Source organism: Coregonus clupeaformis, chromosome 1, assembly GCF_020615455.1.
Source record: "Coregonus clupeaformis isolate EN_2021a chromosome 1, ASM2061545v1, whole genome shotgun sequence".
Taxonomy (NCBI): Eukaryota; Metazoa; Chordata; class Actinopteri; order Salmoniformes; family Salmonidae; genus Coregonus; species Coregonus clupeaformis.
This window is the reverse complement of record NC_059192.1, coordinates 55,433,412-55,456,263: the sequence shown is the minus strand read 5'-3', so window position 1 is coordinate 55,456,263 and position 22,852 is coordinate 55,433,412. Positions and strand designations below refer to the sequence as shown.

Below are 22,852 nucleotides of genomic sequence, written 5' to 3'. Positions count from 1 at the left end.
ACTACCTCATGAAGCTGGTTTAGAGAATGCCAAGAGTGTGCAAAGCTGTCATCAAGGCAAAGGGTGGCTATTTGAAGAATCTCAAATATAAAATATATTTTGATTTGTTTAACACTTTTTTGGTTACTACATGATTCTATATGTATTATTTCATAGTTTTTATTGTCTTCACTATTATTCTACAATGTTGAAAATAGTCAAAATAATGAAAAACCCTTGAATGAGTAGGTGCTCTAAAACTTTTGACCGGTAGTGTACATATTACCATCACTCTACCTCTACTTCAAATATCAATTATAACAACCCATACTCAGAGATATTCAACATGGACCCCTACTCTGGGCATCAGATTCTAGAAAGCATTGTGTACAGAACTGCAGTTATCTTTTCAAGGACACCAATATACAGACAGTACACTAATGCACATGCATGCAAGGTATTAGAGAAGTCATTGCAGTACATGTTCTTGCAATTTCCTTCTCCCAATACTCTCTGAGCAGCACTTCACATTCTCACAATAATGTAACCCTGCAGCAGAGGTCCAATTAATGCCATGTCCTTCTCCCTCTAAACTCTGCTGACATTGGTGAAGGAAAGATGAAATCTCCGGAGCAGCTTAGGTCCCCTGACATCAACATTTACTGGGGAAACTACTGTAGGAGAGCAAGCAAATAAATCCCTTTCCTCTGTTCCTCTTTCTATTAGTCTGTCTATCTCTGTGACATTCAGTCGTCTCTCTATCTCAATCCCTTTTTCCTCTCTTCATCTTCTTATTCTTCTCCTCCTCCTTTGTGATCATTCTGTCACTGGTAGCATTACCGTGTCCGAGTCATAATCCTTGTCAGGGACTCCTCACGGCTAATGTCCAGGAGAAATAGGCACAGCCTACAACAGCTTTTGTAAAAATGCATTCATTAAAACCAAAATATTTTAAACCAGCCTCATTAGCACCACTTAATTTCCAATATGTCTCCCTCCCTCCTGCTAGTCTGGTGGCCACTGCCCTTGCTCTAGTAAAAGGTCTAATTAAATATATCCTGACATGCTAGGCTGTTAGCCTATAAACAATAATCTGACAGAGCTCCAAAGAGAGCCTGGAGTCTTTATGCAAATTAGGAAATAAATAATCATGGCAACCTGAAGGAGGTACCGACATTTCAATTAGGTAGTTCTGGACTCAATGTAATTATGGGTTAGGTAAATGTTAAGCTATTTGTAAAGTTGTGTTTATTTGTTTGTCTATTTGTTTCTTTTAGACCTTGGGATTATAAGGTTCTATCTGACATGTTTGTCAAAAATGAGTTAGTCACATATGAGTTAGCTCTTCATATGTCTGTGAAGTTAGATTTTTTATGAAAAAAAATGAAAAACTAGAAAGTTCTATCTGCATAAACCCATTTGAACTTGGCGCTATAAGGTTATATCTGCAATCCAATCACAAGCCTGAACAAATACAGACAGACCAATAAGAAGACGTCTTTGCCATCTACCTATAAGTATGATCTAGGCAAAAAAACAACACTGTCAGAAATATTAAAGTAAATGATGTTTACACATCATTGTTCAGTGATGACAGTAATTTGTCTGATGATCATAATACATTTCTTGATGTATTTGATGATGTGTTCTTTCTTGGTAAAATAGTGTTATTCAATAATTGATGTGTTCAAAAAGCTACTAATTCAGTGTCAGATACAACCTTAATATTTCAGAGCCGTAAGGTTCTATCTGCGATCGTAGAAATGTCTCAGGATTTTCATACTCTGCACTTTATGTGCCTTTAACATTAGAACTGCTAAAGCAGTCATTTTGACTGCTCATGATTTTATTTATTTTTTACTCTGCCATTTCTTAAGTCATGCCCCCCTCATCCTTGACTTTTCCTAATTAAGTCTATATAACACACTGTCGGCGTTAGAATCTTAATATCACAAACAGAACTGGAGTTATAACCAGTTTTAGGAGGGCATGTTATTTTTTTCAATGGTTTTCCCCAGTGCCCATCCTTCTCCCAACAGTAGGGCCTGCTTTGCTCCTTCTTCTGACAGTTGAAAGTGCAGTGCCCAGCTGATAATCAACTTGAAAATTGCCTCGAAAATGAACCGAAACTATACCAAAACTAATTTCACACGTATAACAGATTAAATACATTAAGTAAAGTATTATGGGGGAGAAAACGGGAGAATGGGTGATTTGATGAGCGACGGGAAGCGAACAATGCATAATTATGTAATCACCAATTGTGAATGAAGAACAGGGCGGGCCATTCTATTGTATTGATTCTAATTATAATCTTAAAATGGTATGTACCCTATATCAGTCCACCAAATCAAAGCAGTCTTATTCGTCTTCTCTGGCCTACTTGGAGTATGCTACACAGTGAGAGCGTGCGTAATTGTACATTCTGAACAGCTTTCAATATCTGGGAAAATATCCACATCGGGCAGTAGGTGAGCGAGTGTCTGAGAATGTGGTGATGAGGCTTGTGGAACCTTATGTTGGCAAGGGGAGAAATAATGTCACCATGGACAATTTCTTCACTTCACTGCAATTGGCAAACAAGTTGCTTGCAAAGAAAACAAGTCTGGCCGGCACCATTAATAAATTGAGACGGGAGCTCCCTCCCTCTGGGCAAAATAAGGCACCTGCACAGCCTTGTACTCCACAATGGTGCTGAAGAATGACAAGACAATGGGACACAATAAAGAGGAAACAGGAGACTATTACACACTACAACCAAACAAAGGTATGTCAAAGTGTGGCAAGCAAATGAAAGTTAAGGAAATTGTGTCAACTGTTAAGACAAGGGATAACAGCTAAATGAAATCCAACTGATGCCATTGCGTGAAGATGCACACAAGCACGAGCTGACAATAATTGTGTTTCACTATTTATCAAGGCCATTTGGCACTTATAATGATGTTTATGCTACTGATGTTTTCATAATATTACCATGCGTTTTGACCGTGCATCTTGGTGGTTGGGGTATATATATTTTATTTTGTCATCATCAAAATAAGCTGTTACTGTGTTCCAACACATATGCTTTCTGTTTCATAGTTGCAACAAAGTCACTCCACAAATAAAATTGATTGAACACTTGAATTTTGGTGTTTTTAGTGTTTTATTTTTGTTTTTGTTTACATATAGCCTACAGCAGCCAAACTCAACTGGCGGACCGCGGTCCAGGTCCGGATCCAGAGAAGGGTCAATCCGGACCGGACAACATCACATTTTGTTCTATAAAAGTCAGTACATTCTTTTTTAGACAGCTTTAAAAAATCTACCAGGCGCAGCGGCCTCTTTAACTCAGCAACTTCTCTTTCTCACTCTCTCTCGAAGTAACGCCTACCTCTACTAGTGCCCCGTCTAATCCAATCGCGTGGTTATATGCAAATACAAGAGGCCGCCTTTTACCCAATTATAAGGGATCGGGGTTTGGCTGGGTCTATACAGAGTCTGACACTCCCCCGATCTACAGAGAGGGGGAGTCATCAGACTCGATCTGTTTCACCTGAGTTCTGAGCACACCTGTCAGTAATTAGAGTTAGGATATAAGGTGTGCTCAGAAGTTCAGTCGGTGCGAGGTATTGTTCCATCGTGACTTGCTAAGCGTTTTTGTTCAGAGAGAGAGAGAGTTTGTTATTTTGATTACCAGTGTATCAGACCTGTGCTTCGTTGTTTGACTCCCCGAATTGCTTAATCCTCTGCTTGTTTCTCCCAGTGATTACCGTACTCTGATCCTGTGCCCGTGCCCTCGACTACGACTACGCCCGCTCCCTTTGTACCTCTGCCTGTCTCTGCCTTGCCCGGTTTTGACCACAGCTCGCCCGACCACGATTAAGCAATTCCCTTGTCTGTACTTTCTGCAATTCTGCGATTGGATCTTACCACTCTGTCCGAGTATTCATTACAGAATACCTCGCCTCAACCATGGATCCAGCGGAATTACAGAGGCGATGGGAGATACAGGAGAAACGGATGGATGAACTCCTGCAGCTACTCAACGCTGGTGCGGCTGAAGGCACCACCCCGAGCACGGTCAGTCCTCGTCATGCACCTCCGATTTCTCTACCGACAAAGTACGACGGGGAACCTGGCAAATGTCAGGGGTTTCTACTCCAGACGTCCCTGTATACGCCTATAATCGTACTATGTTTCCCGATGACCGTAGCAGGGTGGATTTAATGATTTCTCTGCTAACGGGAAGAGCACTGGATTGGGCTACTGCGCTGTGGGCAGCTGAGGTCCCCGAGTTGAATGCGGAAGTTCAGTTTAAGAAACTGTTCCGAGAGGTGTTCGACCACCCAGTATCTGGGCGTAGTGTGGGAGACCAACTATGCGAACTTCAGCAGGGCCGTCGCACAGTAGCCGACTACGCATTAGAGTTCCGTACAATAGCAGCCGGTAGCGGATGGAGCGAGACTGCTTTGCTCACCATTTTCCGAAGAGGGCTGCGCAAAGAAGTGCAGACTGAGTTGGCTTGTCGGGGAGATATCACTGCGCTGCATGAGTTTATCAACATAGCCATCTCTATTGATAATTTGTTAGTGCAACACAAGGTATCCGCAGTCCGCAACCTTGGTCGCTGGTCCTAAGCAATCGACAGAGCGGAGGAGAGAATCTGAGGAGGAACCCATGCAACTGGGACGGTCACCCTTACAAAGCTCGGTGAGACAACAACGTCGGCAAGACGGACTATGCCTGTACTGTGGTCAGTCGGGTCATTTCATTCGTCAATGTCCGGTACGACCAAACCGTACCCCAGAATATCGCCTCGGAACTGCCAAACCGGTGAGTGAGACTCAAGTTTTCAACATTACATCTAAACAAATGTATGTGCCAGTTACCTTATCTGTCGGAGAGAGAGTGCGCAGGTTGGAAGGTCTTATTGATTCCGGGGCGGCTGCCAGTTTTATGGATGTGGGCCTCGCTGAGGAATTGGGAGTACAACTTATCCCAATTCAACCACCCCTGCGAGTCAACGCGCTAGACGGTGAGCCCATGGGCACGGGGTTCATTACGCACCGTACAGAGGTAATAAAGTTACAAGTGGGCTCCATGCACCATGAGAACATCATTCTGTTCGTCATCTCCGCTCCACGGGAGCCGCTAGTTCTCGGCCACCCCTGGCTCGTCATCCATGATCCGGTCATCTCCTGGAAATCTGGTACTATCACTGCTTGGAGTGAGGTATGTAGGGCGGAGTGCCTTAATTTACCTTGCAAAACGTCTACTGTGGAGGATGTGCAGGGTGCGGTGTCTACTGTCGTTCCAACAGAATACCAGGATTACGCGCAGGTGTTCTCCAAGGAGAGGGCTACCGTGTTACCACCTCATCGGGCCTGGGACTGCGCAATTGATCTGCTATCCGGGGCTACAACTCCTCGCGGAAGAATCTATCCTTTGTCACAGCCGGAACGAGAATCTATGAGCAAGTATATTGATGAGGCGCTACAGCAAGGGGCCATTCGCCCATCTACGTCTCCCGCCGCATCCAGTTTTTTCTTCGTTAAGAAAAAGGATGGCGGACTGCGTCCTTGTATAGACTATCGAGGTTTGAACGATATTACCATTAAAAATTGTTACCCTCTTCCTTTGATTCCGGCAGCCCTCGAGCAGGTGGGGCAGGCCTCAATCTACAGTAAACTGGACCTCAGGAGTGCGTACAATCTGGTGCGCATTAGAGAAGGGGATGAATGGAAGACCGCCTTCATCACACATCAAGGGCATTATGAATATTGTGTCATGCCCTATGGACTTACCAACGCACCCTCAGTGTTTCAGGCATTCCTGAATGACATTTTCAGGGACTTGATTGATCGCTTTGTTATAGTGTACATTGATGACATTCTAATCTACTCTAACTCTCTGAGTGAACATGTGTCCCATATACGACAGGTTCTGGACCGACTCCGACAACACTCTCTGTTCGTGAAGGCAGAAAAGAGTGAATTCCATGTCACTACGATTTCCTTCCTTGGGGCCATACTCACTCCCGAAGGGGTAAAACTGGATGAATCCAAGGTGCAAGCGGTACGAGACTGGCCTCAACCCCAGACGGTGAAAGAGCTCCAGAGATTCTTAGGGTTTGCCAATTACTATAGACGGTTCGTGCGTAATTTCAGCACAACCGCAGCTCCCCCTGTCGGCGATGACCAGCTACAAGGGTCGCGGTATGAACTGGACGGAGGGGGGCAGTGCGTGCTTTTGAGACTTTGAAACAACGCTTTACCACCGTTCCCATTTTATGTCAGCCGGATCCTACCTTGCCGTTTATCGTGGAGGTGGACGCCTCGGAGGTTGGAGTTGGAGCCGTGCTATCCCAGCGCCAAGGTGAGCCGCCTAAATCACGACCCTGTGCTTTCTTTTCTAAGAAACTGAATTCGGCCGAGCAGAACTACGACGTGGGAAATCGTGAATTACTGGCGGTGAAGTTAGCACTGGAGGAGTGGAGACATTGGCTGGAGGGAGCAGATCATCCTTTCCAAGTGCTCACGGACCACCGCAACCTGGAGTATCTTCACAGTGCTAAACGACTGAACTCCCGACATGCAAGGTGGTCTCTATTCTTCAACCGTTTCCGATTCACGGTCTCTTATATCCCCGGGTCCAAGAATGGCAAGGCGGACGCGCTTTCCCGACGGTTCGAGCGCGGAAAGACCCGTGGAACCAGAACCTATCCTCCCCATGAGTTGCCGTGCTGGTCCTGTGAGGTGGGCTATCGATGACACTATTCAGGAGAGCCTACAAGCGGAACCAGCCCCTCCAGAAACCCCGGTGTCAAAGGTGTTTGTACCAGCTCTGCTTCGACCTCAACTGTTGGAATGGTGCCACACGTCGCTGGGATCTGGTCATCCCGGAATCACTCGAACTACACGACTCATCAGCCGAAAATACTGGTGGGATTCCCTAACAAATGACGTCAGAGACTATGTCTTATCCTGTCCAGTATGTGCTCAATCCAAGGCGCCTCGTGCACTACCGGAGGGTAAGCTGATGCCATTGCCAACTCCTCAACGACCCTGGTCTCACATTGCAATGGACTTTGTTACAGATCTACCAGAATCAGAGGGCCATACTGTAATTCTCGTGGTCATCGACCGATTCTCCAAGATGTGCCGGTTAGTACCCATGACCCGTTTGTCTAACGCCACTCAGATGGCTGAGACTGTGTTTAACCAGGTGTTCCGGCAGTTTGGAGTTCCGGAGGATATTGTGTCAGACCGAGGACCCCAGTTTGTATCCCGGGTATATAAGGCCTTCTGCGAACGCTTGGGCATCTCGGTGAGCCTAACCTCCGGATATCATCCCCAGGCCAATGGGCAGACAGAGCGGCTCAACCAAGAAATTGGGAAATATCTACGGCAACAATGTTCGCGGCAGCCGCAAGAGTGGAGCCGATTCCTTCCTTGGGTAGAGTATGCTCAGAACTCCCTCATTCACACCTCCCTACGTCTAACGCCCTTCCAGTGTGTTCTAGGGTATCAACCACCCCTGTTCCCATGGGATACCGAACCAGGGATGGTACCGGCTGTAGACGAGTGGTTCCGTCGGAGTGCGCAGGTCTGGGAGACGGCCCATCAACATCTCAGTCAGGCCTCACAACAGCAAAAGACCTACGCCGACCGACGCCGGAGACCTACTCCCACTTATCAACCCGGGCAACGAGTGTGGCTGTCTACCCGGGACCTGCGTCTCCGACGGAGCTGCAAGAAGCTCCAACCCAGGTACATCGGGCCTTTCAAGGTACTGAGACGTATTAACCCTGTCACCAACCGTCTGTTACTCCCTCGACACTACAGGATAGCCCCTACGTTCCACGTCTCTCTGTTGAAACCTGTCCACTATAGCCCAATGTACCCCCCAATCGCTCAACAACCTACTACACCACCTTTGGAGGATGAACAGGACACCACCTATACAGTCCACGAGATACTGGATTCAAGACGGAGACGAGGGGGCATCGAATATCTCGTGGACTGGGAGGGATATGTACCTGAGGAACGGTCCTGGATCCCTGCTAAAGACATACTGGATTCCGCTCTCAAGGCCACTTTCCACGCTGAACACCCAGATCATCCAGGACCCCGACCCAGAGGAAGACCACCCGGTAGAGGAAGAAGGCCGTCAGGAGCCGGCCCTGGGGAGGGGGATACTATAAGGGATCGGGGTTTGGCTGGGTCTAGACAGAGTCTGACAATCCCCCGATCTACAGAGAGGGGGAGTCATCAGACTCGATCTGTTTCACCTGAGTTCTGAGCACACCTGTCAGTAATTAGAGTTAGGATATAAGGTGTGCTCAGAAGTTCAGTCGGTGCGAGGTATTGTTCCATCGTGACTTGCTAAGCGTTTTTGTTCAGAGAGAGAGAGTTTGTTATTTTGATTACCAGTGTATCAGACCTGTGCTTCGTTGTTTGACTCCCCGAATTGCTTAATCCTCTGCTTGTTTCTCCCAGTGATTACCGTACTCTGATCCTGTGCCCGTGCCCTCGACTACGACTACGCCCGCTCCCTTTGTACCTCTGCCTGTCTCTGCCTTGCCCGGTTTTGACCACAGCTCGCCCGACCACGATTAAGCAATTCCCTTGTCTGTACTTTAATAAAACATCGCAATTCTGCGATTGGATCTTACCACTCTGTCCGAGTATTCATTACACCAATCACATTAATCAAAATATCCTCAGTGCATCCTTGGGACAAGCAGGCAGAAGGAAACAGAAAGATTTGACCGCGGTTCAACTGTTAATATCACAGATAGAAGGAGCCTAGTTACCAGTATCTTTGTTAATATGGCTTGTTCAAAAAAAAGAAAAGTTGACTGAAAACCGTATATTCAAAGACGAGTGGACAGCACAGTATTTATTAATTCTCCCCGCAACTAGCACAAAACCAATGTGCCTGATATGCAGTGAGTCCGTAGCTCTCGTGAAAGTGCCAATATTAGGCGCCATTATGACACCAGGCATAATAAATTCGATCACACGTATCCCCTGAACATGTAGGTGAGAACAAACAAGATTAACCAACTCAAATCCCAATATGAGAGGTCCACCAAAGTCCTTGTCAATTCCCTGACAGCCCAACAACGTGCAATGGAGTGTTCATTGAGGATAGCTTGGGATTTGGGAAAACACACAAAAAAAACATTTTCAGACGCTGAGATGGTAAAGGATGCATGTGTGAAGTTGCTGACACCTTGCTTGAAGGTAAACAAAAAGATGAGCTCAGGGATAAGATCAAACAGATCCCACTGTCAGATTCCACAGCAATGAGGAGAATTTAAATATTAGCTGTTGATTTTACTTCACAACTTGATGAGGCCATTTAGAATGCATCAATAGCTGTGGATGAATCAACAGATAACACTGATAATGCCCAGCTTCTGGTGTTTGTTAGATTTCATAACGAAACAAAGAAGGAATTCTGTGAGGAGCTGTTGTGCTTAACAAATCTAGTAGCACACACACGGGGAGAAGATATCCATGAGGCCATCAAAGGGATGCTGACAAAAAGGGGGATAGATCTGAAGTCAGTGGTCTCTATCACCACAGATGGAGCTCCAGCCATAATAGGAAGAGGAAGGGGACTGGTTGCACGTTTGAAAGAGGACCACCCTGCCCTGAAATAATATCACTGAATCATCCATCAATATGTCCTGTGTGCCAGTCTGGGAAAATAGTATTCTGAGGTCATGACAACGATGATGAAACTGATCAACTTTTTGAGAGCAACATCATCCCTACAACACCGCCTGCTACGAGTCATTCTGACAGAGGCCAATGCCAGTTTTGATGACTTACTACTGCACAACAATGTCAGATGGCTCAGCAAAGTCAGGGTTTTGGAACGCTTTTGGGCCATTCAGGAGGAAATCAAAGCTTTCTTATCAGAGCAAAAGAGTGACAAGGCAACTCAGTTTTCTGAGTTTTTGGAAGATGAGAAGATGGAAGCAGTTGTATTTTTGACAGACATTACATCACACCTTAATCAACTGAATGTTAAGCTGCAGGGACGGGACAACACAGTGTGGGATATGATAACAGCAGTCCAGGCTTTCCAGATTTTTTTTTTGCTTTTCCAGAATGATCTCCAGGGAGCACTTGTCCACTTCCCCAATCTTCTGGTGCAAATGCAGGGAGACAAAGATGTTACAAACCATGTTGATTTCATCCAGAAGCTGATGGAGGCTCGCTTTGATGACTTCACTGTTGGAAGAGTACTGCTTCTGCTCATCCAGAACCACTTCTTGGTCACAAATGTGACAAAATTGTCAGAAGAAGCAAAACAGATCTTCAGATGGGTAGATGTTGCATCACTGCAAATGGAGTTGATTGAGCTGCAAGAAAATGTGGCTTTGAAGCAGCAGGCTGGTGACTGTGACCCTGTCACGTTCTCGGGAAAGATGGTGCCTGCAGCTGTTGTCCTTGTTCTTAAGAAAGAACAGGCACTATACATCCTGACCATGTCTGGCTCCACATACAGCTGTGAATCAGCCTTCTCCACAATTAACTTTATTAAAAACAAATACTGCACCAGGCTCACCAATGATCACCTGCACCAGTGCCTCAGAGTTTCTCTCACACCATTTGTGCCAAAGTTCAAAGCATTGGCAGGAGACAGAAAGTGTAATTTCTCTAATTGACGCAAGGGCAAGGCCCAGAGTGACTTATACATTAATATTGCATGGCCCACAGTGTTGTTCTGTGCATTCAGATTATTATATTTCTTAAACTCCTTTGTTCTCCAGAAAACATGCACTTTATTTTATTTAAAAATTATATACTGTATATGTGACCCGTTTCAGGAAACTAAGCGTATGTCGCGGGTCACTACTTCACAAAAACGCATTTTATCAAAATGCGTTTTTGGCAGAATGCCTTCTCGAACATGTGAACTTTCATGTGCCTTAATAACAAACTTGTATGCCATCTGTAATACAAATACAATTGTTAAATTATGAGCCCAGTTGGTTTAGCCAGAGAAAAAGACAGCAACCTTCCCGCTAGCCATGATTGGCTAAGATAATGAGTGGGCTGGACATGCCGAGAGATGAGTTTGGATTGGTCTGCCAGATATAGCACGCTTCTGTCTCTTTGAGCTGGTCAGTATGCCTAGGTAATCCTGTCTAACGCTGCTTTTAAAAAAATATATCACATAGTAAAACTGCATAAAACTAGTGTCAAGTTAAAGTGTACTGTTAGCTAGCTAACGTTATGTGTATGCTCTCCACTTTCTGGAGGACCGAGTTTTGAAATCAGTGGAATTCGAGTATGATAGCTAAGGAGATGGAGGAAACACCTGTCCAGATTACATCTTCAAACTAAGGGCAACCATGGCATCTGACAGGAGATGTATACGGGTAAGATGGTCTAGCTAGCTACATTTTTCAGATATTACACGTTTCTAATTTTGACAGAAAGTGGTTTCATTTCAAGTTAAAGTGTACTGTTAGCTAGCTAATGTTAGCTGGCTGGCTTGCTAGCTAATGTTATGTGTATGATCTTATTCTTCGTATCTCAGACACATTTGCTTGACTAGTTATAACCTAAAATGTTAGCTAGCTAACATTGAACCTGGTTGGTTAGCTACATGCAGATTCATGCAGGGTAGTAACTTCATGAGTTGTGATTATGGTTAATTGCTTAGCTAGCTAGCTATGTCTTAACAAAAGACTCCACAATGCAAGTATCCATTTCAATAGAATGTCACTGCAACTGTTGATTCGCTCTGGCTATCTACTCCGATTTCAGACCACGGGGAAGATAGTCTAGCTAGCTACATTTTCAGATATTACACATTTCTAATTTTGACATAGTCTTTTCATTTCAAGTTAAAGTGTACTGTTAGCTAGCTAACTAACATCAGCTGGCTAGCTCACTAACTAAAATTATGTCATGCGTTGGGATTCATTGTTTACCTAGCTAGCTATCTAGCTACATGTCTTAACAAAATACTGTAATCTTAGTGTGCCTGAGAGCAGAATAACTGATGAATTTACAAACGCTCAACACCCGTTGAATATGACCAGTGTCAGTAAACGTCTGCAAAAAAGTGTAATTAAATTGTTGCCAGAAGCACAGTTACAGTCACCAACACTCTGGATAACATGAAAACAGCCTAACCAGCTCTGCTAGGGTGAGTAAAATGGTCAGAGTGGGGTGTTCTCTCATTATGTGTCTGGAAGTAGCTAGCCAATGTTAGCCAGTTAGCTTGGGTGCTTGACTGTCATTGTGAGGTCAGAACGTTCGGATCAACCCTACTCATTGGCCAGAGCGTCCAGTGTGCGCTCTGAATGCGAAACGCTCTGAATTTACGAACTGACAATCTGACAGCGCAGTTGCAGTCACCAACGCTCTGGATAACATAACAGCCTAACCAGCTCTGCTAGCGTGAATTAAGTTCAGTGAGCTGTTCTCTCTCCCTTAGACGTCTGGAAGTAGCTAGCAAGTTAGTACAGAATGCTCGGATCAACCCTTAAAGAGATGGGTGGGGCTAAAGTTTAAGAGGGTGTGAACGATGCTGAATGGGTGTAGACAAAGTAGGGCTCTCCAATAGTAGTACCAAAACATTCAAAGGCCATTTTCTCAAAAGTGAGTTTACAAGCTTATAAACTTTCAAAGACAAATTACTTTCCCATTGTTCCTCAACTGCAGTGTATGATATACCATTTTGTAGCTCTGAGTCTCTCCAATGTAAAAAACACACTTTCAAATTTTGATACATAAGCATGTAGAGGTCTGTTGGTTTTTCTTTAAGAACCCCTCCTGTTCTCCACTCATTACCTGTATTAACTGACCTGTTTGAACTCGTTACCTGTATAAAAGACACCTGTCCACACACAATCAAACAGACTCCAACCTCTCCACAATGGCCAAGACCATAGAGCTGTTTAAGGACATCAGGGATAAAATTGTAGACCTGCACAAGGCTGGGATGGGCTACAGGACAATAGGCAAGCAGCTTGGTGAGAAGGCAACAACTGTTGGCACAATTATTAGAAAATGGAAGAAGTTCAAGATGACGGTCAATCACCCTCGGTCTGGGGCTCCATCCAAGATCTCACCTCGTGGGGCATCAATGATCATGAGGAAGGTGAGGGATCAGCCCAGAACTACACGGCAGGACCTGGTCAATGACCTGAAGAGAGCTGGGACCACAGTCTCAAAGAAAACCATTAGTAACACACTACGCCGTCATGGATTAAAATCCTGCAGCGCACGCAAGGTCCCCCTGCTCAAGCCAGCGCATGTCCAGGCCCGTCTGAAGTTTGCCAATGACCATCTGGAGGATCCAGAGGAGGAATGGGAGAAGGTCATGTGGTCTGATGAGACAAAAATAAAGCTTTTTGGTCTAAACTCCACTTGCCGTGTTTGGAGGAAGAAGAAGGGTGAGTACAACCCCAAGAACACCATCCCAACCGTGAAGCATGGAGGTGGAAACATCATTCTTTGGGGATGCTTTTCTGCAAATGGGACAGGACGACTGCACCGTATTGAGGGGAGGATGGATGGGGCCATTTACCGCGAGATCTTATATATATATATATATACAGTGGGGAGAACAAGTACTTGATACACTGCCGATTTTGCAGGTTTTCCTACTTACAAAGCATGTAGAGGTCTGTCATTTTTATCATAGGTACACTTCAACTGTGAGAGACGGAATCTAAAACAAACATGCAGAAAATCACATTGTATGATTTTTAAGTAATTAATTTGCATTTTATTGCATGACATAAGTATTTGATCACCTACCAACCAGTAAGAATTCCGGCTCTCACAGACCTGTTGGTTTTTCTTTAAGAACCCCTCCTGTTCTCCACTCATTACCTGTATTAACTGCACCTGTTTGAACTCGTTACCTGTATAAAATACACCTGTCCACACACAATCAAACAGACTCCAACCTCTCCACAATGGCCAAGACCATAGAGCTGTTTAAGGACATCAGGGATAAAATTGTAGACCTGCACAAGGCTGGGATGGGCTACAGGACAATAGGCAAGCAGCTTGGTGAGAAGGCAACAACTGTTGGCAAAATTATTAGAAAATGGAAGAAGTTCAAGATGACGGTCAATCACCCTCGGTCTGGGGCTCCATCCAAGATCTCACCTCGTGGGGCATCAATGATCATGAGGAAGGTGAGGGATCAGCCCAGAACTACACGGCAGGACCTGGTCAATGACCTGAAGAGAGCTGGGACCACAGTCTCAAAGAAAACCATTAGTAACACACTACGCCGTCATGGATTAAAATCCTGCAGCGCACCCAAGGTCCCCCTGCTCAAGCCAGTGCATGTCCAGGCCCGTCTGAAGTTTGCCAATGACCATCTGGATGATCCAGAGGAGGAATGGGAGAAGGTCATGTGGTCTGATGAGACAAAAATAGAGCTTTTTGGTCTAAACTCCACTTGCCGTGTTTGGAGGAAGAAGAAGGATGAGTACAACCCCAAGAACACCATCCCAACCGTGAAGCATGGAGGTGGAAACATCATTCTTTGGGGATGCTTTTCTGCAAATGGGACAGGACGACTGCACCATATTGAGGGGAGGATGGATGGGGCCATTTACCGCGAGATCTTGGCCAACAACCTCCTTCCCTCAGTAAGAGCATTGAAGATGGGTCGTGGTTGGGTCTTCCAGCATGACAACGACCCGAAACACACAGCCAGGGCAACTAAGGAGTGGCTCTGTAAGAAGCATCTCAAGTTCCTGGAGTGGCCTAGCCAGTCTCCAGACCTGAACCCAATAGAACATCTTTGGAGGGAGCTGAAAGTCCGTATTGCCCAGCGACAGCCCCGAAACCTGAAGGATCTGGAGAAGGTCTGTATGGATTAGAGGGCCAAAATCCCTGCTGCAGCGTGTGCCAACCAGGTCAAGACCTACGGGAAACGTATGATCTCTGTAATCACAAACAAAGGTTTCTGTACCAAATATTAAGTTCTGCTTTTCTGATGTATCAAATACTTATGTCATGCAATAAAATGCAAATGAATTACTTAAAAATCATACAATGTGATTTTCTGGATTTTTGTTTTAGATTCCGTCTCTCACAGTTGAAGTGTACCTATGATAAAAATTACAGACCTCTACATGCTTTGTAAGTAGGAAAACCTGCAAAATCGGCAGTGTATCAAATACTTGTTCTCCCCACTGTATATACAGTACCAGTCAAAGGTTTGGACACACCTACTCATTCAAGGGTTTTTCTTTATTTTTAACTATTTTCTACATTGTAGAATAATAGTGAAGACATCAAAACTATGAAATGACACATATGGAATCATTTAGTAACCAAAACAGTGTTAAACAAATAAATATATATTTGATATGTGAGATTCTTCAAAGTAGCCACCCTTTGCCTTGATGACAGCTTTGCACACTCTTGGCATTCTCTCAACCAGCTTCATGAGGTAGTCACCTGGAATGCATTTGTGGAATCAGACAGCTGATGTTCTGAAAGAGCTGCAAAATATGGACCCCTACAAATCAGATGGGCTAGACAATCTGGACCCTTTCTTTCTAAAATTAGCCGCCGAAATTGTCGCAACACCTATCTCACCAGCCTGTTCAACCTCTCTTTCGTATCGTTTGAGATCCCCAGAGATTGGAAAGCTGCCGCGGTCATCCCCCTTTGAAGAGATCCAAACTGTTACAGACCTATATCCATCCAGCCCTGCCAAACAGATCACCGACCATTTAGAATCACACCGTACCTTCTCCGCTATGCAATCTGGTTTCCGAGCTGGTCATGGGTGTACCTCAGCCACGCTCAAGGTCCTAAACGATATAATAACCGCGATCGATAAAAGACAGTACTGTGAAGCCGTCTTCATTGACTTGGCCAAGGCTTTTGACTCTGTCAATCACTGCATTCTTATTGGCAGACTAAATAGCCTTGGTTTCTCAAATGACTGCCTCGCCTGGTTCACCAACTACTTCTCAGATAGAGTTCAATGTGTCAAATCGGAGGGCCTGTTGTCTGGACCTATGGCAGTCTCTATGGGGGAGCCACAGGGTTCAATTCTTGGGCCGACTCTTTTCTCTGTGTATATCAATGATGTCGCTCTTGCTGCTGGTGACTCTCAGATCCACCTCTACGCAGACGACACCATTTTGTATGCATCTGGCCCTTCATTGGACACTGTGTTAACAAACCTCCAAACGAGCTTCAATGCCATACAACACTCCTTCCGTGGCCTCCAACTGCTCTTAAACGCTAGTAAAACTAAATGCATGCTCTTCAATCGAACGCTGCTTGCACCCGCATGCCCGACTAGAATCACTACTCTCGACGGCTCTGACTTAGAATATGTGGACAACTACAAATACCTAGGTGTCTGGTTAGACTGTAAACTCTCCTTCCAGAATCACATTGAGCATCTCCAATCCAAAGTTAAAACTAGAATCGGCTTCCTATTTTGCAACAAAGCCTCCTTCACTCATGCTGCCAAACATGCCCTCGTAAAACGGACTATCCTACCGAATCTTGACTTTGGCGATGTCATTTACAAAATAGCTTCCAACACTCTACTCAGCAAATTGGATGTAGTCTATTACAGTGCCATCCATTTTGTCACCAAAGCCCCATATACTACCCACCATTGTGACCTGTACGCTCTCGTTGGCTGGCCCTCACTACATATTCGTCGCAAACCCACTGGCTCCTGGTCATCTATAAATCCCTTCTAGGCAAATCCCTGCGTTATCTTAGCTCATTGGTCACCATAGCAACACCCACCCGTAGTATGCATTCCAGCAGGTATATCTCACTGGTCATCCCCAAAGCCAACACCTCCTTTGGTCACCATTCCTTCTAGTTCTCTGCTGCAAATGTTATTTACATTGTTATTTATTTTGCTCATTTGCATCCCAGTATCTCTATTTGCACATCATCTTCTGCACATCTATCACTCCAGTGTTAATACTAAATTATAATTGTAATTATTTTGCACTATGGCCTATTTATTGCCTTACCTCCATAACTTACTACATTTGCACACTCTGTATATAGATTTTCTGTTGTGTTATTGACTGTACATTTTGTTTATTCCATATGTAACTCTGTGTTGTTGTTGTTTTTTCCGCACTGCTTTGCTTTATCTTGGCCAGGTCGCAGTTGTAAATGAGAACTTGTTCTCAACTGGCTTACCTGGTTAAATAAAGGTGAAATAAAAATATGTTATTTCATAGTTTTGATTTCTTCACTATTATTCTACAATGTAGAAAATAGTAAAAATAAAGAAAAACCCTTGAATGAGTAGGTGTTCTAAAACTTTTGACCGGTAATGTATATATATATATACTGTATACAGTGAGGGAAAAAAGTATTTGATCCCCTGCTGATTTTGTACATTTGCCCACTGACAAAGAAATGATCAGTCTGTTTATTTGAACATATATATACATCTAATTTAGCATATTATTTTATCCAAAGCGACTTACAGTCTTGCGTGAATACATTTTAATGTATGGGTAGTCCTGGGAATCAAACCTATATCCTTTTGCAATGCTCTACCAAGATGCATGACAGGGTTATAAATGCTTTGTGAAGCCTCAATTTAATTTGATTCATAAGGCCTTCATTAAGCAGTGCTTATCCCACCCTTTTTTAAAGCACAGGTTTATGTCATATTTGACATAGTTTGTCATGTCACGTTTGACATTGGTGGTTATGTCACGCAGTTATGCCACATTTATGAACCCTTTGTAAAGCATGACATATGGTTATAGATGATTTGTAACACATTTATGTAGTGTTTATGAAGGCTTTATGAAGCCTTTATAAGCTGCACGTCATTAAAAAAACATGTTTGAACAGACAGAAACTCTCTGTACTCCCTCGTCTCTCTCAGTAACTTTCCACACACATATTTCATGTTCCCCTTAATAAATACGTTCTTATATAGTGCCAGTAATACAGTAAGTATATTTCAAGTCAAACTTTGACTGATCCTGTATATTCAAGGCCCATGTACAATGGTTCACAGCGCACTTTTTGCATAGATAATTATGCAACCACTTTTGTTCTTCAGCAATGTTGATGCAATGTTGCACATGTTTACATTCAAAATAAGTTGTAATTAATTCAAATTCTTAGTCTCATTTAATGTATTTAATGTACATTTTATATAACAACATGTTTCCTAAGTCGTAGACGACTATGTTTGTTACTACGCTGTACCACAGCGGCAATAAAGGACGATAACCATCCTGACCTTTGTCACCTAGGACATTTTTGTCACTGGACCTTCTCAAATAGTAGTTGAGTACCCCTGGCCTACAGTAACATAAACTAACTAAATTGCTATTGTGTTGTTTGAAATAAAATAAAAACAGTATTATAATGTTACCCAAGGCCTTCATAAACACAACCAAATTATTACTTTTGCGATAGCATACACTGAGTGTACAAAACGTTAAACAGACTGACAAGGTGAATCCAGGTGAAAGCTATGATCCCTTATTTATATAATTTGTTAAATCCACTTCAATAAGTGTAGATGAAGGGGAGGAGATAGGTTTAAGAATGTTTTTTAAGCATTGAGACAATTGAGACATGGATTGTGTATTTGTGCCATTCAGAGGGTGAATGGGCAAGACAAAATATTTAAGTGCCTTTGAACGGTGTACGGTAGTAGAGGCTAGGGGCACCGGCTTGTGTCAAGAACTGCAACGCACCTGGGTTTTTCACACTCGACAATTTCCTGTGTGTATCAAGGGCGGTCCATCGAGGCCCAGCGGTTCTAGTGTTAAGGTGAGGACCTTAAAGGGTTATGAAAGAAGAATACACTACAAAACAGTTGTTGGGATGTGAAAACGTTGATGCTCAATATCTCAGAACTACGCTTTGGCAGAACGAACCTTATACTCCCAAGGTCACGTCTTGTGAAGGAGTTGTCTCTATCCTTTCATAATCCAGAACACAAAATTCTACATCGCCACTGTACAATTTTCCCTGCAGTTCTGGGTGCCTCGTCACCCATGCAGTTAACCTCTTTATCCATTATGTGGTTAATTTGTGTATCTATGCAGTAACCCACTTTCTCAGCCAATCACAGTTTAGCAGTTCACACATCTCACTCCCCCTCCCCCTTCAAACCAGAGTGAATTACTTTGCCTACGGAGAAGGTGTCCATGTGAAGAGTGTCTCTAACTGTTGTGTGTGCATTCAGATACTAGTGAGTACTGTTTCACCAACATGTTTATGCTATCGTAATTATATTCAAAGCCCGAGTGTTAACAGCCTGTAGTAGAGTTTATTCCACCCTTTATCGGTACAGGTAATGTTAGCTGCTGGTGCAGCTGTTAGCTTACTATGTCATATTCCCCTTTGATGTCTGTATAGGTAGGAAAGCCAACTATTTTGCCATATTGCGTGTAAATACTTATGTATATTACTTATTATGTAGTTGTAACATTATGTGGTCGTGTGTAACTGCAGTGGCATCTCTTTATTAGTGTTATGCTACAACTAAGTGTTACATGCTACATCATGCTAGTGTGCATGCCTTTGCCTCATGGCCCCAGTGTGGTTGTGCACGCAGGTACACACCCTTCTTATACAAAACATATATAGAAACGCAACATGTAAAGTGTTGGTCCCATGTTTCATGAGCTGAAATAAAAGATGGCAGAAATGTTCCATATGCACAAAAAGCTTATTTCTCTCAAATGTTGTGCACAAATTTGTTTGCATCCTTGTTAGTGAGCATTTCTCCTTTGCCAAGATAATCCATCCACCTGACAGGTGTGGCATATCCAGAAGCTTATTAAACAGCATGATCTTTACACAGGTGCACCTTGTGCTGGGGACAATAAAAGGCCACTCTAAAATGTGCAGTTGTGTCACACAACACAATGCGACAGATGTCTCAAGTTCTGCAGGAGCGTGTAATTGGCCTGCTGACTGCAGGAATGTCCACCAGAGCTGTTGCCAAAGACTTGAATGTTCATTTCTCTACCATAAGCCACCTCCAAAGTTGTTTTAGAGTATTTGGCAGTATGTCCAACCGGCCTCCCAACCGCAGACCACGTGTAACCACGCCAGATCAGGACCTCCACATCCTGCGGGATCGTCTGAGACCAGCCACCTGGACAGCTGATGAAACTGTGGGTTTACACAACCAAAGAATTTCTGCACAAACTGTCAGAAACCATCTCAGAGAAGCTCATCTGCGTGCTCGTCGTTCTCACCAGGGTCTTGACCTGACTGCAGTTCGACGTTGTAACCAACGTCAGTGGGCAAATGCTCACATTTGATGGCCACTGGCACGCTGCAGAAGTGTGCTCTTCACAGATAAATCCTGGTTTCAACTGTACCGGGCAGATGGCAGATAGAGTGTATGGCATCGTGTGAGCGAGTGGTTTGCTGATATCAACGTTGTGAACAGAGTGCCCCATGGTTGTGGTGGGGTTATGGTATGGGCAGGCAGGCATAAGCTATGGACAACAAACACAATTGCATTTTATCAATGGCAATTTGAATACACAGAGATACTGTGAAGACATCCTGAGGCCCATTGTCGTGCCATTCATCCCCCAACATCACCTCATGTTTCAGCATGATAATGCACGGCCCCATGTTGCAAGAATCTGTGCTCAGTTCCTGGAAGCTGAACATGTCCCAGTTCTTCCATGGCCTGCATACTCACCAGACATGTCACCCAGTGAGCATGTTTGGGATGCTCTGGATTGACGTGTACGACAGTGTGTTCCAGTTCCCGCCAATATCCAGCAACTTCGCACAGCCATTGAAGAGGAGTGGGACAACATTCCACAGGCCACAATCAACAGCATGATCCACTCTATCCGCATGAGGCAAATGGTGGTCACACCAGATACTGACTGGTTTTCTGATCTACGCCCTACTTTTCTTTTTACGGTATCTGTTACCAACAGATGCACATCTGTATTTCCAGTCATGTGAAACCCATAGATTAGGGCCTAATTAATTAATTTCAATTGACTGATTTCCTTAAATGAACTGTAACTCCCAAGTGGAGCAGCGGTCTAAGGCACTGCATCTCAGTGCTTGAGGCGTCACTACAGATCCCCTGGTTCGATTCCAGGCTGTATCACAACCGGCCATGATTGGGAGTCCCATAGGGCAGCGCACAATTGGTCCGGGTTTGGCCAGTGTAGGCCGCCATTGTAAATAAGAATGTGTTCTTAACTGACTTGCCTAGTTAAATAAATAAATAAATAAAATAAAACTCTGTTGCATGTTGTGTTTATATTTTTGTTCAGTGTAGTTAATTGACGTGTGAAGGCTGTATGTACCAGCCTATTTCAGCCATTTAACTGTACTACGTGGTGTCTGTGGTAGTTATAGCTGTTATCTCCTGTAAATTATCCCTGTTATTATTTCACTAACCAGTCATCAGCATTGTAGTGCATAGATGATGTGTATAAGTATACGTACAGTATATGTTAAGCTAGTCTATTTCTATTACAGCTGTACTGTATGTATTCTTATGCCATTATTTAACTGTCTACTCTAAATGCCCTGTTTACTCATTGCTGTGTATTTTTGTTTATTCTGTAGAGCCACACACATTTACAATATTTCCATGAAACATCATAAACTTGATCCCTGGATTGCAGACATCTTTTTAATACAAGATTAAGACCAGCATTGTACATCCAACAAAATAGTTTAATAACTCACAAGCAATGACAATTATGCCGCTTTTATTCCAGGACTATACACACAGTCAGTCAAGCAATGAATTCAAAACACTCAAACAATCAAAGCGTCTAGAGGCTGATACTTTCATTTATGGATAAACAAAAGTTTGCAAAACATGTACTATAATTGCAAACGTGAAATCAGCAGCAGCAGTTATCTTTCCTTCCAATTATGTACATTTTCCTTTGAGTAATAACAGATAGCTAACTAGTAAGGTTTTGGTTTGTCTGGTGATGGCAAACTTAAAGAAGCAAACACCAATGTAAGTATTGATCACTAATTTACCCCATATTCCAATCTAAACGATTTGGACAAAAACAAGTCCATAAACCAGGGGTACTTAACTACTATTTGAGAAGGTCCAGTCACACAAAATTCCTAGGTGGCAAAGGTTCGGATGGATATTGTCATTTATTGGCGTAGTAGCAAACCCCCACCTCGCGACCCCAAACTCTTCGACTTTGTTTTTAAGCTCATCTCCTGCTATTATACAAATTATTCCATGTTTTATGTGTGTTTATATGATACCTGAGTGACTCAACAAAATCAATGTGTCCCCGTGGGTGTAGAGGCCCCCATGGGCACATCATCTGGCCATGATAACTGCAAGATTTAGATAACCCCCCCCCCCCCCAGGGTCCGCCTGTTGAGTATGGCTGCCATAAACCAACCGTTCAGTCCAAAACCTTGCAAAACGCCAATCCATTCCCTTAGCCAGGGCAAAAAAACGTAAACTCTATCAGAATATTATTCAATCAAGCTTCACACTGTCAATACCAAGATACCAAGTAAAATCTTTACAAAAAACTATTTCAAGAGGATCAATATTATTCATTCATATGCAATATACACAAACACACATGCATGCGCCTACACACTTCTGGCTTCTGGAACACACAAACAAACAAAGGAAATAGCAAAGTGTCTCACGTTGGCTTGAACAATGACCAGGTAGCGTGTTCTCTCTTCGTAGTTTAGTCTCTCAGCCAGAACAATGTACCCATAGAGAGTATTCCCTACAACCACAGTTTCATTAGACACCTGGGAGAGAGAGAGAGAGAGAGTGAGAGAGAGTGTTCACTCATACTTTTTATTAACAACAGACTTTGTTCCACTATCCTTTAGTCCTATTGCTTAAATAAGTCACAGTCTGCAGTCAG

The 22,852-nt window shown here is 43.7% G+C and overlaps 1 protein-coding gene across 1 annotated transcript in view; it reads right to left on the bottom strand.

The window, feature by feature from the left end:
- The window catches only part of LOC121570887 (protocadherin-15-like), a 481,652-nt gene that overhangs the window by 261,387 nt on the left and 197,413 nt on the right, over positions 1-22,852 (bottom strand). The window contains exon 8 of the mRNA XM_041882214.2: positions 22,623-22,733. Within this exon, the coding sequence (XP_041738148.1) occupies positions 22,623-22,733 (111 nt within the window). The remainder of the gene's footprint in view (positions 1-22,622; positions 22,734-22,852) is intronic.